Source organism: Trachinotus anak, unplaced genomic scaffold (genome assembly GCF_046630095.1).
Source record: "Trachinotus anak isolate AG129_WGS33_773 ecotype Australia unplaced genomic scaffold, CSIRO_AGI_Tana_v1 ptg000001l, whole genome shotgun sequence".
NCBI classification, from domain to species: domain Eukaryota; kingdom Metazoa; phylum Chordata; class Actinopteri; order Carangiformes; family Carangidae; genus Trachinotus; species Trachinotus anak.
In genome coordinates this window covers 5,996,751-6,013,534 of record NW_027273852.1, presented here as the reverse complement: position 1 = coordinate 6,013,534, position 16,784 = coordinate 5,996,751, and the positions used below count along the sequence as shown (strand labels likewise).

Below are 16,784 nucleotides of genomic sequence, written 5' to 3'. Positions count from 1 at the left end.
TAACAGGGAATCTAAGTATTGAAAAAAAGATGCAGATCAACATGTGGCTCAGTTTGGTTCATGTGAGTTAGTGAGGGAAGGATGACTTTCTCTCTGCTGCAATGTTCTTCATCTTCAGCTCTTTTTCTCTCTGTCCTCTGGTTGTAACACAGTGCCTACAAACACACACATTGTATGTATGTAAACACACACAGCTACGGCTCACTCCATTTTGCCTGACCACTGCAGCTCTCTGCTGCCTGGTAATTTATTGCTGAGTCTGATATTGTATTACAAGATGTATTTGCTCTCTCCTCTAATAAGAACATAGATTACAAGCAACACTGAATTCACTATCTGCATCCCAGCTGATTGCTTGGCCTACCTGTGCGTTAGCTTATATCTTTTTAAGCGTCAGCGCCTGGCTATTTACATTCATCCGCTAAGCCTTAAAACAAATTATAATCGATCCGGGGCGTGATGAAAAGGGTGGTCCTGCTGCAAATTAAAGGGAATGCAAGGTGACAAGGACAGCAGAATCACAAGCAGCTCCTCTCTGGGGGTGCACTGCAAAAAAAAAAGCACAGTAACTTGTATGTCTGATAGATACAAGCACAAACCTGAGACACAAACCAGAAACTTTTCGGTGTAAATCAAGATGCATGCGTTGTTGCTGTCTCTCTGTCACTCTCTCCTGTGAGTTCTCAAAATCTGAAAAAGAAAAGAAAAGAAAAGTGCAGAAAACAATATTTTAAACCAATATCTAATTACAGTCCTGAAACTTTAGCCCCACGTGTAACACAATTCAGTGTCATTAGGTTATGATGAAACTACAGCATCTACAAGTTTCATCACCATTAAACCACTGGATGCACAACTTCCTCTCCAACAAGCTACAAGCAGTAAGGGTTGACAGCTCACTGTCATCCGACATTATTCTCAATATCGGCGCCCCACAGGGCTGTGTACTCAGTCCATTTTGCTACAACTTCTATATAAATGACTGTCGAAGTCCATCCACCATTAGCCACCACTACAAATATGCAGATGACCCGGCCACCCTCACACTGCTCAGTAATAACAACAATGACTCGCTCTTAGCACATGGTGCGACATGGTGCCACCTTAAGCGTTTTGGGGACACCATCCTCTTCTTCTCCTGTACTGTAACATTATTGAGCCATTTCTTCTGTGTTTTTTTTCCCTTTTTTTCCCCTTCCTATCTATATTTTAGATCAAAAATAACCATGAAAGCATGCACATTCAAACACTTCCAGCCCCCTCAAAATTCTGTGGTCAGGGTTACTGGGGCTTTAACAAGTTGGATTTCTGTGTTCTCATGGGCTTTACCAGCAAGTGAAGCCTCTAAGTGGCTGGATTTGCTGAAATGCATCTAACAGAGAAGTTAAAACCAGTATTACAGACCCTTAACTGAGAAATCAGAGGTAGTTTGGTCAAGGTATATATTCCAAAAGTCATTTAGAATCCCATTGTAAACCCCATTGTAAACCTCATTATAGACTGTTTTGACGATGAAGGTACCTGGGGGAGGACCAATGAGCAGCAGTAATACGCTGAGACAAAGAAATGCCTCCAGCAGTGTCTTCTTGTCATCTTGAAGTCTCACACATAAACATTCAGCCTGACTGCTTGTCAGCGTGTTCCAGTGGTTTAATGGAATAAATTATCTTACCATACTGACAGCTTCACACATGTCTGTTGTATGTAACATGCAGTCTCCTGAATGACAACTCACATCACCATCTGACAGGCAGAGAAAAGAGAAATACCCAGAGATCCTTGCTGGCGATCTAGATGCAAAGTTATTGTACCTCATTTATGTTGTACTGAGTCGCCAGCTTGTTTTTTTTTGTTTTGTTTTTTTGATGAAGAGAAAAAAAAAACCTCTTTGTTAATTTGCTAATGGTAACAAGACCCCCTCTGAAATTTTTGACAGCTAGTAAAGTGTGACAGAAAACTTTCAAATTAAAAACCTGATGCAGTCAATTCAAAGTTCAAATCAGTCCAACAGAAAGTTAAACAAGTGATGACAACCTCCGTTCGAGTACAAGTGGGTAAAACAAAGTATTTACGCATGTGGAGACGCAGTGCCTTCTTCTGGAAGAAGATGTGACATTGTGAGAAATGCTGAGGTAGAAATATTTATGTACCTCTGTAAGTAGCAGACAGGTGAAGTTGAAGTCTCTCTCCTCTGTTCAGTGACTCTTTCGATATGTGTGGCACCTCTGGCAAAGCTGTGTTTTCTATCCCACTTGTGAATGTAAACCATTGATTCAATATGCTGTGTCATGCATTTGTTGAGGGGTTGTTTGGTTTTGCTGATGTACAGTCTTTACTGCATTTTACACGATAAACAATTCCAACTATTGTCAATGCTGTCCTGCTGTCCTGGGAAGAAGACTGGCTTTAGAAGCAAACATCACCCACTGTAGAAACTAAACAAAATCGCCGTCTGTCCTCAAACATGTTGAAACAGTATGAGTTGAATGCTATGGTTTCTCTGCCTAACCAGGACCACATATATGATTTGAAATTCTACTGTATTGTGCTATAGCCTTTGGTCTTCCTCTGTCTGCTCCCAAACATTTGTTTTGCAGGGAAATTGACTGTGATAAACCATTAAGAGCGACCCAATTGCACAATCAGCTCACACACAGAAGACATGCAGGCACATACACAGGAAACACAGGAATACACGCGTGCTTCCATTCCTACCTTCCACCTGTGGAAAGCACCAGGTCCACAAGCCTGCTGAGAAATCATTTCCCGGGCAAGCGAGCGAGGCAATTCTGTCGCAGCAAGGAGGAAAAAAGGCTTTTTTTAATGGGGAAAAATGGGAGGCAGGGGAAGAGTTAGCAGTAGCAGCCAGGATAATTGATGGCAACTGTTTGGGTACAAGATTAAGATTCATGGGTAGGACCACACATGGGGGCTGGAAAGCGGTATGCACTGGAGGCATGAAGGATATGAGGCAAGACGTTGACTAGCCTGCTGGCTTAATTGATAGAGTGTCGTCCCAGATACAAAAACTAGGATTTCATTCACTCCTAGAATGGAGGCTAGAATAGGTTCCAATACCTAGGCCTAGATTGAGAATGACAGAGAGAGAGAGAGAGAGGGAGTGAGAAAGGAATGGAAAGCAGAAAAGGAAAGTGGTGGAAGCCCAGAGGCAAGAGAAGCAGGTCTGCATGTGGAAGGTCAGTGGTTCTTCTACCCAGACTGGCTGGAAAAGGGCTCATAGAGGAAGTATATGAGTTACACTCTCCTACTGCTCAACAGCTGCCCTTGAGGAGCCTTTCAGCAGTGTGCTTAACACACAACTGCCCCAGTGGAGCTGTTCAGTGGCCAACAGCAGAGGATGTAGCTCGAATGTGACACTCTTGTAGGGGAAGTGCACAGAACTGCTGTTGACTTTTCCTGGATATATTAACTTGTGTTTTAAAAACAATCCAATGTATACCCATCAGCCCCCTCCTGTGGTTACTATTTTTCATGGTTTAGGAAGACAGATACCTCCCAAATGAGCCAGCTATAAAATGCCTGATATTTGACATTATGAGTTGTCTTTCTAGTAGCAATTTGTAGCTTCACCCTTGGTAACCCATTGGACTGACTATGGAAATGGTAGTGTATAGTGGGAATAGTTGAGAATGGTTGACTTATAAAAGAAGTCATGCACAAAATCTGGAATGAAAAAATCAAATTGAGGGGAGATGGAAAAATAGGGGTCGGAACTGGCAAGAGATGAAAGGAGACAAAAGTAGAGGCAGATGTTAAAGGTTATACATGTAATAGTAACATCAATGAGCCTGTCCCGTTTCAATTTCCATAGAGCTTCTGTAAAGAAATGACACCATTTGTGAGAGCACTGGCCTCTGGGCTGAACAATGAATTTTACTGAGTGCCAGCCATCAGATTTGGTCAAATGTGGAATTGTTTTTATTTCTGGCTTTATTCAATAAAGGAACAGAAATAGAAAGACAATGCTCTCCGTATTATTAAAAACAAAAATCCCCTTCAGTAGAAGCAAAGCTCATCTCTTCATCAGAGAGCGAAGGAGTCACAGTCATTCATAGACTCAAAAGCACCGATGCAGTAGCCTTTATGAGATTATCTGCATCATAGTCTGAATGATTATATTAATTATTGCAAGAGGAAACTGATATATAAATGTGCATTAATCTAAGCAAATGATTGTGTAACCTGAATTTAGTGTTGCTAAACAGTATAGATGCATTCACACAATGTCAGATGCATCTGTGCACTGTAAAGAAAGACTGCGGTCATGATGAGACAAGACTACTTAGTTAAAGTTGCTGATTATGGTAATAGTTAATCAAGAAACCGTGGTCAGTGGTAAAAAAAAAACCCAACTTTGACTGTTGACAGGAGACATCATTTCCTATCTCTGCTTTGTATGACCAACCATCCACCATGACCTCATCTCTAAGACGATTTATGGGAGAATGACCATTCTCACTATCACAAATGGTTGGTGGTCAGGAAAACATAAATGTAGATTTTGTCCAGCATTTGAACAAATGACCGACTCTTTCACTTTTCTGGTTAGCACAGTCTTGTGTGTGTGTTTGTGTGTGTGAGTGAGTTTGTGCGTTTAGGGTAATTAGGGTGAGGTAATTTTCCTTCCTTGATCACTCTTCCCCTTCTGTAGATGTAAGGCACACAGAGGTATTGTGTAGTTCTGCCATCCATGTGGGTGCCAGTATGAATCTAGATCATAATAAACTAAATTTGATCTCTAAATAGCAACTTCCGTGTGTGTATATATGTGTGCGTGTGTGTCTGTGTGGGCGTGTTTGTGTGTGTACTTAACTGATCACCCCCTGAGGTCCACTCAAGTTCCTCAGCATGTTGTTAGAAACGGAATAGCTCAGGGCCACTGTAGAGACGCACCAAGTTTTCTCTCCCTTTCACACACCACTAACACTGTCACACACATTTGCACCAATTTAGACTGTGGGGATTTGAGTCACCTCAGGGGTTTACTGTTTCTACTATTAGCATATAAAGAGCATAAATTTTACTGCACCTTGTGTTAGCAGGAAGCTTCTAAGACTGCAAGAGCAAAGGCAAAGCCTCCTGGGAAAACTTAAAAACTCTGATTGGAGAAATTTGTGCCCAAAACTCAATGAAAGTCTGGTGGTTGTACCATGAAATATACTAATCACATGTCTAGCCTCGAATGCACATGTGCGGATACGTGTGCACGTGCACCCACATGCACGCACTCTAACCCTAACCCTGTTGTGTCTGCACACACAAACACAAACACACACACACTTCAGCCCAAGTTTAAAACCGGTCTGGTAACATGGAGGAGCCCAACTGCAAATCACTCTTCTCATCTGTTGAGAGCAAGTTTTTGACACAGCAGGCAGATTTTCTGATTCTCTGTTGTCTTCACGTTGATGTCTTAAACTCCTGATGAACTAAACAAGCTACTCAAGACTCACTTTACTACTGTATTGGTTTAAGGAATCCTATTAACAGAGAGTGCTATATTAATATTCTGGAACTAGAAAGACATAATTAAGGGAAATGAAGTCCAACTGCATTCAGTAAAATCATCTGATGGATAATGAACCGGTAAACCTGCTCTAACATCTATCTAACGGTGTTCACACTGTGAGCAACACCACCAAAGTCAGCTGTGAGGCTCTTGTATTATTTGGCTGAGCTGTAAGAGCTCTTTAGCTGTGGAAGCCTAATTGTGAGAACAAGCTGGCATCTCAAACTTAATCAGGGACCCTTCCTGGCATGATATTTAATCAAAATACTCTTGCAGTGAAATTCAAGAGGAGGGAATACAGGTGCCTGAGAGGAGGTTCAACAGTTCCTCTCTGCTCAACAAGCTGAACCTGTCATACACCTGTTTTTTTAAAGGTCTGATCTGGCCCATCAGAGAGGAGGTTAAACAGACTCCATTTTCATCCAACTCACACACATTAAAACCAAAGCACTGTCCACAGCAGCAGTGGATGGTCCTTCACTGGCTGCTTCACTCTTTGTTGGAGCCAGTGAAATCTCTATTCACCCCCTGAAGGCTCTGGGCAAAATGATGAAAGTGGTTTCACTCCTTTAAATCTAAAATGCAATACAAATTTTGTGTATGCTGTTGTCAGCATCTGACTAAACCTGGTTCATTTTGCCCTCCAGTGGTGGAAGCATAATTGGTATAATGGAGGGATATCAACAGCTGGTGGTCATGCACTCGTGCTCAGGGACAATTGTCCTAGGTTAATTGTTGAGCACACAGTTTACACATGCAGTTTATTTCAAACACCTCATCTTCCCTTTTTCTCACCAACTTAGCTCACTGTCACTATCACTGACGTTTTTCACAATCACACAGTGAACGGTGAGCTGCCGTCCACCAGATACACTTCACAGTCATTTCCCCTTGCTTTACATATTGTATTCCAATGACACTTTGTAGACATTACATAGATACTCCATCTTCCCTGCTGTTACAACATAACCAAGCAACATTACTAATAAGTTAACATTTAGAGATGGAGAACGTTTACCTGCACATCTATCCTTATTTTAAAAGCATGAAGTTGTTTAAAAAGCCATCATACGGTCATACCATCAGCATTATGAACAATGCATATGCCACATACTTGATATTCAGTCTAACCTGCTGGTGTCATAATGTGTACATTGGCCCACAGTCACCACCACTGATCACAGGAGCTTGTGCTTGATAAACCTGGCAGGGAGGAACATGTGACTTGTGTTTGTGTCCTCTGAAGTAAACCTCCCAAAATAAAGCTGTACCCAGGTTGCATCATATCAGCAAGCCACTGGACATCCATTTATTTCCCATGGAAGAAAAAGCAACCAGAGGAACTCTGTTATCACTGACAAGCACAGTTTTATTTGTTGCTTTCTTAAATGTACTTATTTAAGCTCTATTTCAACAGAGTGAATCACCATTTAAAATTCTGTAGATAAAGCCCATGCAGTCTTACCGTCTTAAGTTTATTACATGTGAATTCCCTCCACGTGTGAAGTGCAAAGATACACGTCAGTCTTTAATAAGTCTTTGCAACACCATTTTTATAGTCATATACCTTACAATAACTGAGAAGCATTCAAATTAGGCCAGAGTGTATTTACCCCAGAGCCTTATTAATTTAAAACCAATTTAATACAGGTAAAACAAACAGAGGTTGTGTGTTACTAAGGTAAGCCAAAACGGAAGGTCATACACGCACATTGTAACCCACACACACACACTTCTACTGGTCAGTATAGGGTCTAAAAGGCTTTGCACTAGATCTATTGTCGGCAGCGCGTTCAGTCAAGAAGAAGCAGCTAGAGGATTTTGGGTAATGAGGTGTGTGTCAGTGTCAGCCAATCACTCCCCTGTGACTTGGATGGATTTTTCTTATCCAGACACAAGCTTGAATCCTACAGAGATACAGATGCAGAGAGAGATAATAAATGGAGAGGGTGCAGCCTTCACACATTTCAGGCATTGCATTGACCAGTTCTCCATGCTTCCTCACAAAAGTTTTCTTGGGGACTACTTGTCCTGGACTACTGAATTAGAGAGTCAGTTCAAATAAATAAACACATAAACACAAGAAGATGTATATTAAGCTACAGTTTGCTCCATGGCTGTTTATTTTCTGCTTTAATAGCAACACTAACCATTAACAACACCAACAACAAACACACACACACTCCGAGACACACAGAGACATAGGTGACAGTGGTATATTATCAGTGGCGGCCTGATTACTGTTTTCATGCTTCCACTTAAAACTTCCACTCCCTCCTCCTGTTTTTGATTTGAGCAACACCATGCTTCCTCATTTACAGCTGCAGTATCACACAGCACTGTCACGCCGAACATTAGATAACCAGCGAGTGAATGAGAGTCTAAAAAGCTGTATGGATTTATTAAGAAGCAGTGATATATAAATAGTTGTGCGTGTGTGAAGTGCAATGTAGTTAAATACGATTAAATAAGAAAAAATAAAAATAAAAAAATAAAACGGTAAATTCAAATTTTCATATTTCCCATGGTGTGTTTATGCTCGGCTACAGTTTAAATGGGTTAGTAACAGGCCTTCTCTTACATTTGTAAATAACATTACTGAACAAACAGGAAATAAGTGACCTCTGTCTCTCCACAGGACTCTGGTTTTACTGGTTTTGTGTAAGATAACACCCATACCTTATCTACATGATGGTAGTGACTTGTGCGTTATTTAATACCACTGCTGGAAACACCCACTCAGCAGTGACGCACAAATACTGTTGCTCCAACTTTTATCAGTCCAGGAAGTCTTTCAGCTTTTTCTGCCACTGGTAAAATGCATCTATTTATACTTTATACGACTTATACAGTTTTTCACTTTTTTTGTTGATAATGCTTGAACTTTTTTTTTTTACTTAGAGCTACACAATCAGCTTCTGTTGAAGGCTGTAGTTTGGTATTAGCATGAGACAGCCTCAGCTAGCTAGTGAAACCAAACAGCTGCCAGACAACATCTGTGGAATTTATACAGCTTTATGCTGCAGTGTTCTTTAACACAATTGCCACGGTGACCACAGAAAGCCACACTGCAACTCACTTTTCCTTGGGTAGCAAAGAGCTGCGTTCATTATAATTTGTGAGGCCCTTACAGTTAGCAAAAACGTGTCACTTCATCTCATTAAACAGCAAGAGGAGAGGCTACTTCAGCAAAGTACAGTACATTTCCTGAAGGTTAAACTGTTTTTTTGTCTGCTGCATTGGAGGTTGACAGATTCTAATTTTTTTTAATCAAAGAATCGATTAATCACTGACATCCCCACTGATGTTATTCTTCCATCATCTTATAAAGTAAACCTTCTTTACCTATTCATGTCTTGTCTGGCTGCAGTTTGCTGCTGTGCAGGTAGCTTACAGTCTGTTTCTCAGAGCTGCCTGCTGCAGGGAAAGGGGTTAATGAGAGTGATGAGACTGAACAGGACAGTAAATGTACAGATCATACCCACGGACCACTTATTAATGAAACTTGTGATATATCAGATACGTGCAATGTAATCAGCTTCTGTAAGCAGACTCTGGCAGCCACAGGCTATCCTCTGTGGAAAACTCCCACAAGGTGTTGGAGCTTTGTGCACCAGCAAGGGCATGAATGCTAATTTATGACAGACCATATGGAGACAGCAACAGCAGTGTTGGTAGGTGACCAGAGCTCGGAGGGCAGTGAGAGGTTAGTGTTACTGGACCGTGCCATCATCACGAACACTCATCTAGTTATTGTTTCTGATGCTTATTAAGCTGCTCGGCAGATGGACGATAATCTGGGCCATGATTACCATCAGAAGCAGCGGCTTGTAACTCATACTTAGCCACCAAAGCTCATCTGTGGGACATTAGGGGACAAAGGACAGCTCTGACTTCAGATGTGGCACCTTTTGTTCAGTGTGCCTGATTTAGTATTTCTGTCCTGTGCGAGGCAGTATTTCAGTTTAACATCTACAAGGTCCTCCTGTTTATTCAAGGCACGTTAGCCAAGCTCAGCTACTGACAGTGTTTACTTATGGAAGTGACATTTGCAACTTTATTTAATTCAGTCAGTTACTGGCTATTGGGATGACCTTTTGTTGGCTTCACTGGCAGGAGCCTATAAACCTCAGAGACTTGCCAGCTTTATAGGCATTCAATAATCGCACAAGGCACTATTGATGAAGTTGTTCTGTGCACTATGTATGAAATGAATCGGTAAAGGAGCAGACACCGCAGTGGCTATGTAATCCTGATTAGGATAATTGTGAAATTAAAAGTGATGAAAATGTAGCTCAGGGGCATTACAGTTTTTTTGTCTGCTTTTAGACATGTTTTTGTTTTTATGTTAAGAACTCACTCTTTGCGTTCCCTCTATAGCTGCTTGTAATGACTGTGTCAGAGACAGTGATGGATGCATTGAGCTCTTGTCTGGTGGCTGTCTGTTTGAGACACATGGGAGCTGCATGGAAACCATTGAAACCCAGCTACCGACCCATCTCTGCCTCTGAAAGTTTGTGACTGACTTGATTTGTGATAGATGGATGGAGAATATTCTCACAGGAAACAGAGAGAAGAACTGCTTCTCCACTCACATATGTCTATCTATTGTTTGCAGATAAATATACACTTTTTCCTTATCCATAGTTTAATATTTTTGTCATCATTCTGAAGCTAATGAGAGGATAAATGCAGCTAATCATAAGTTCACTGTCTACGTCAAAGAATTGCAGAAAGAAAATTGCACCAGTACATTCCCTTCTAGACCATATAAATAAAACCAGATATGAATTGCCACCCATCGGCTCATAATTGTCTCATTAATTACATACAGTATATTGGAAAACCCTGAATTCATCACCTTAATTTATCACATCTGAGATGAAATTCCCCGTAAACAAATTAAATCGATTTACTCGCACATCCAAATATGTCATATATATATATATATATATATATATATATATATATATATATATATATATATATATATATATAAACATTCAACAAATTCAGTGAATCTCATTGGCATTCTGTGCTTTAGGTGTGCTGAAGAGTAAAATCCATCAAGTAGATAAGATAGATTCTCTTTTATGGAACTGCTGTAAGTTTTTAAGAATATGAAGATTCATCTGTTCTTGCTGGCTATTCCTGCATCCTAGGCACTATGTTAAACAGTCGACAACTCAGTGTATTATGTATTATAGCATGTCCTCCTGGGTAGGCAGGTCACACCAATATAAAGAGCAGGGACTGGGTTTTGTACAACCTTTACGGTGATATACAGGCTCAGATGTAACATATTGAGCATGGAGACAAATGGATTCGATCATGCAGCAAGAGGGAGAAAATACATCCTGAGGTCTATTATTTACACCCAACCCACATTCATGCACACACATGCAGACAGTTGGAGCACCGAGCTTTGCAGTAAACCTTCAACAGTTCACACTTCCTCTTTATGCACTCCACACAGCACAGATGGTTTTGTTGTGGTTCACTTGGCACTCAGCACCATCTCAGGCTCATGCAGAGCTATAGGATTTCATAGTGTTTCATTAAAAATCACACATGGGACAAAAAAACAAACAAAAACAACAAAAAAAAAAAAACATATAGACTTCACATAGCACCAGGCAGGTTTCAACAGTCAGCAGGCTCACTGAAATCATGCTTGGGGAAGCAAATGGGTATAAAAAAAAGTAAATTTCACTAGACATCACATGCCACAAAGGCCCTTTCCTCTGATCTCAGCGCCCTGCCCCAAGGGTGCAATAACAGTTTATTACACCTATCCTCACTTTATGACCCCCTCTCCCCTCCATCCCGCGCCCCTCAAGCCCACGCTAACTGTTATTGAAAACACCCAGGTCTGCCGTATATCATTCCTGAGCAGCACGTTATGCTATGTGCAACCTAGCTAATCACCACCAGCTCGAACGAATATTGTCCAGGTCACATTGGAACAGTTCCACTTATCTCCTATCTGCTTAGATGTGGAAGTGTTTTAAACACAATCCCATTTGTCTTTACAGCCTGTGTTGCCTTGAGGCTGAATCCTCTTTTTCCTGGTATGTATCTGTGCTGTAATGACAGGGAGTAAATAGGAAATGGAATTGAAAGATTTTGCCACAGAGTGCCTGTGTGGAGAAAAGGGGTAAATGAGTTTGGCCTAGTTTATTGCTGGCTGAGAAGATAGAGTGAAAACACTCAGGTTGAATTGAGGCAGATATAAAGCACGGCATAGTGTTGGGTGTGCAAGGGATCTTGAATTAAAATGCAGAGCGTCAGTGAAGATCTTTCAGGGTGGAGGTGTTCAGAGAGAGAGGTAACAGCTCATGGGTGACAATGTGACAAGGCTCAGGGAAGGAACCGTCACCTCTCCGTCACACTGATGGCTCCTCTGTCATCAAGCATGAAGAGGGTGCAGGTGGGAGAAACCACATCACTATGGCAATACAAATGAAACTGAATTATAATGCTTCAGAGGAACAAAGGCCAGAGTCCGTATCTTCAAGTTGGCTGCAATTCAGAAGGTTACAAAATATACAGAACCTAATGGGGACGTAATGCTGTGAATGTGGCTCATGTTTGATGTCCAGTCGGGGATGCTTGAGATCATCAAAGGCTTCCACAAAATAAGCAACAACTTCAAAAGCTGCAGGGGGTAGTTTTGGCTTGTGCTGATTCCACACAGACTCAGGACACAGACTTTGGGATGTACTTTACATGTTATATTCTCAATCTGTGTCCATGTGTTCAAATATGCGTGTGTGTGCCTTCCTGCCAGTGGTGCCATTAATTCAGATGATTCAGGGCTTTAGCCCCCAATGTTTTGAGCCTTGCCCAAAATATCTTTGATCCTGAAGAAGGAGGCATTTTATTGTAGCAAAGCCATGGGCAGACTTTGTAGCAGAACTTTACTTGCAGCTTCAGAGGAGGGGCAGAAATCTAACGCTGCACATGAAGGAGGAAGGCACACAAAGGCTTGGTAACAGTGTAATAATAATAATAATATTAATAATGATAAAAATAAGAGGAAGAAGAAAAGAAAAGAAGAAACTTAATTTATATAGCACCTTTCATTTTCATACAGAAATGCAGTATAAAGTTATTTAAAGCAAAAATATTACATGCACCAAGGACATCACATGAAAAGATATAAAATGAACATAAAAACATGTTCAAAAAAAATTTAAAATGAGATGGAATGATCATAAAATAATAACATAGACAACAATTTGAATAAAAATTTAAAATAAGTTAAAAATGTATTACATAGAAAGCATAAAATCAGTGAGACATCACTCCTTTTTTTTTTTTTTTTTGGGGGGCTTTTTGTGCCTTTATTGATAGATCAGTGGAGACTGACAGGAAAGGGGGTAGAGAGAGGGGAATGACATGCAGGAAAGAATCGGACCGATTGGGAGTCGAACTGGTGACTGCCCTGCTAAGAGCGTCTTGCACTCACACGGTACGCGCCCTAACCACTCGACTACCGGGCCACCTGACATCTCTACTTTTAAAAGCTGAGCAAGTGTGTGGAGCATAGTGCAGAATTTCAGAGCCAGTCAAAGGTGAAGGTGAAGAGATACGTTTTTAGCTTCCTTTTAAAAATGCATACTGAGCTGGCTTCTCTGATGTCTATAGGTAGTGTGTCCCATAGCTTTGGGCCGTAAATGAGAAAGGCTGCATCCCCAACGTTCCTTCAATAAACCAACAGTGTGATCACAATGTTCTTGTAGGTACATGGTTAATCAGGAAGTTAGGGTTTCCCGTGAAGGGCTTTGTATATAAGAAGAAGGACCCCGAGGGCAGGATTGCCGTCAGCACATTGTCTATTTAAAAAGCAGCGAAGAGAGACGAAAGAGTTAAAATTAACAGCAGTGGATATTGAGGAAACTAACAGAAAAAGAAATCGATACATGCTTAAAATGGCAGCAACCGGATGAAAATAGAAGTCGACCGGATAGGTAGATGGAAAAGCAACAAAGAATATGGGATGGAGGAGAGGATAGAGGGAAAGATTAGAGAGACAGAGAGCGATGCTAACAGAACGACAGAAGCAATAATAGAGTGTCAGAAAACATCCATGTCGAGACAGCGGAGGAGAAAGGACAGATGGGAGCAAACTGAGAGGTGAGTCAGGCTGCTCTAACTGCAATGGATCAACTGTGTGATCAGCTGGAGGCCATAAGCAGGGTTAATGAAATAACTGTGTGTGTAAGAGTGTTTACTAATGTAACGGCACTGTGTGTGTGTGTTTGTGCATGCGTGTGTGTGTGTGTGTGTGCTTACCTTCCTCCAAAAAAAAGAAAAACATGACAAGCCCCAGGTAATCTTGATTTTAGCCCCTGATTTTTGCAATTGCTACAAACGTCCATGCGTCATGCTTGACTGGGCAGCACAAGCTGATTGGGCATATGGCCTGCGTCGTCACGAGGGTGGGGGGTTGCGGAAGGGGAGGGTTTGGGGAGGGAGGGGGGGGTTTGGGGGGTCTCAAGGTGTGTGATGGGTGGAAATGGTCCTATTTAATTAGTTGTCAAGTGAACAGCCCAGCTTGCTGCTAAAGAGCTCTCATCTGTCCTGAGTGCCCCTAGGGGTGATGTAAGGTGGGGTTGAGGTGCAGTGAGGTCCACTGGCTTCCTAGTGTTACATGACCATGCTACGCTAAGCAGGTGCTACAGCTCACTATCCATGGTCTGATGCATACACCACATTCTCTTTGTATTATTATTATTATTATCATTATTATTTTTATCATTATTATTATTTTTAAGTACAAACCAAGTGTTTTTCTTATTAGTCTTTGAAGAATACATTCAAATTATGAGAAAATCTTATCAAGGCAACCCACACTGTGGCAATTATGGTCGGTGTTCAAATCTGAACGGTTTGTGATATAGCTGTATTAACAGTCATATCCCTCTGTCCCTGTCTCTTATTTTCTTAGTATGTGCTGGTACAGAGAACAAGCTGAGCACACTGTCGGACCTGGAGCAGCAGTACCGCACCCTGAGGAAGTACTATGAGAACTGTGAGGTCGTAATGGGCAACCTTGAGATCACGAGCATCGACCGCAGTCGGGACCTCACCTTCCTCAGAGTAAGGACAACATTTTTGACAGATTTAGCTTGGTGTGCATCAAGCAGCAGAATATACCTCCCTTATTAATTGATATTGGTCAATTATTGATTAATCACTGACATCCCTAGTGAGTCTATTGCTGAAAGCACAATCTGTTCGGACCAGTAATTGTCCAAAATTGAGTGAAAAGTGAAAAGTTCATAATGTGAACTTTGTAATCAAGGGCTTTACATTCGTCCTTGTTGCCCAGAGGATGCCCTGTGCTCAGAACTTTTTCAGTCAATCAGCATTCAGATTAGTGTCGACATAGCCAATGATAAGCAGAAAGTTGTTCTAATCAGGGGTAATCAGACTTCCTCTCCTCTCAGAGTGTCTAACTGATTGTATGCTCACACCATTGAGGTCTAAGGCGCAGAATAATCAAAATTCAAATAGCTTAATCTGGCAAATCTATTTTTTTTTTCCCCTATTAAATTTGAGTCACTGACAGAAAAGGAAAAGTGCACTGAACGTGAATCCCTTTCTGCAAACATACAGATATTTATGAACAGTTTTTAAAATCACCTTATTGCTTGACTGAACACGTTGTGAAAGTCATAGCAGATTTAATGGTTGGTTTATCATTTTTAATCCCAAAATGTGGAAGTGGAATCATTAAATCCACAACAGTGTGACCTGCCTGATTCAGGCTGCATAAGAGAGGCAGGTAAGAGGGAGTACATTTGGCCTGGGTAAGAGAGCTGAGGCGGAAATGCTTACATGAACGCTTATCTCTATTTTGGTTTGATGGGCAAATGCGTACACACAGAGGCAGATGATGGCAGCCCCCAGCCTTTAGTGCAGTAATGAAAGGTTAGAGGGCGGTTACTATAAAGAAATCTGCAGGACAAAGAAAAAAAACTGTCTAATTCATGATCAGCTGCTGCTCTGCTCTTGACCTTTAGTGGCCTTCTGCTTCTCAAGAACATCACCCTAGACTATGCTGGCTGCACTCTGCACTGCAAACGCCATCCAGCTCCAGTTGATTCCAGTCTATGTAGGGGGCTGGGGAGCTCCCCTGGCATTACACTACAATGCTGACTGCATTAATGGGCTGCTATTGCTGTGAGAATTAACTGAGCTACAGAGGCTGCAAGGCAAGCTGTGTTTTCATTTTTGCTCCTTACAACAATGATTTAAAGTTAATATGGCAAAATGATTTGTTTACATCAGGTAAAAGTAATAGGGTAACTTGTTGCCTCCCGTGTATTTACTTTGTGTGGACAAAAAAGAATTAAGATTGATCAAAGCAGCGAAACAAAACAGAGTCATTAAATGTTCTACATTGTGCAGAGCGATGCTGACAACCCCCACCCCCCCTGTGACGCCAAACAAAACCAAGATGATATTAAGAAAGAGGGAGCAATGGATGGTAAAGTGCTACCATTAGACTCCTGCAGAGGTAATAGGCCCCACTGACTCAGATGAAAATAGATGATAGGGGGCTGGGTGCAGTTCAAAAACCAAATATGATCGTTGTTTAACTACACAGAACCAGTTTGCACTTTGAAAAGAAACATTCACACTCCCACTTTAGGCTTGTCATCTGTAGAAGCAATATTACATAAAGGTGGTGTTTGCAGGTTGAGGTCAAAGGGGACTGCAATCTCCTCTTTACCTGCATACTTCTACATTACACCACCACTCATTTACAAAACAGCTCCCTGCGGTGCCAGCTTGCCAGGTTCCTCCACCTTTCTGTGGCTGGCAATTAACATGGGTTAATTGAAGATGCTAATTAAGAACACAGGGTGCCAAACAGCAAGGGAGCAGGAGGGCAGAGCACAGTGTGTATTTTTAGGGAATATTATTATTATTATGATAAGACACATTAATAACATGCTTCCCCAGGGAGGGAAGAACTTCACCTTGACGTAGAGAAGAGGGGGAAGGAGTGCAGAAAAAACTATTGTGCAGCAGCATACCATTGCAGCTGTCTCTAGGAGGTGATTGAAACTGATGCCTGTGCATTGGCTCCCTCTTTTCAAGATAGCCAAGAGATTGATGGCTGCCTCCCAAAACCCCTCAAACAACTTTAGCAGTAAATAGAGTCCATCTTCCAAACTGCCTCCACGACAGATGAATCAAAGCTCGCGCAGTGATTAATAACTGCATTTCAGCGCTGAGG

At 41.4% G+C, this 16,784-nt stretch overlaps 1 protein-coding gene across 2 annotated transcripts in view; it reads left to right on the top strand.

Annotated features, from left to right (window-relative positions):
* Positions 1 to 16,784, top strand: part of LOC139606674 (receptor tyrosine-protein kinase erbB-4-like) — a 298,222-nt gene that overhangs the window by 126,761 nt on the left and 154,677 nt on the right. For both annotated transcript variants that reach the window (XM_071459072.1, XM_071458981.1), the window contains exon 2: positions 14,484 to 14,635. In XM_071459072.1, coding sequence (XP_071315173.1) covers positions 14,484 to 14,635 — 152 coding nt within the window. The remainder of the gene's footprint in view (positions 1 to 14,483; positions 14,636 to 16,784) is intronic.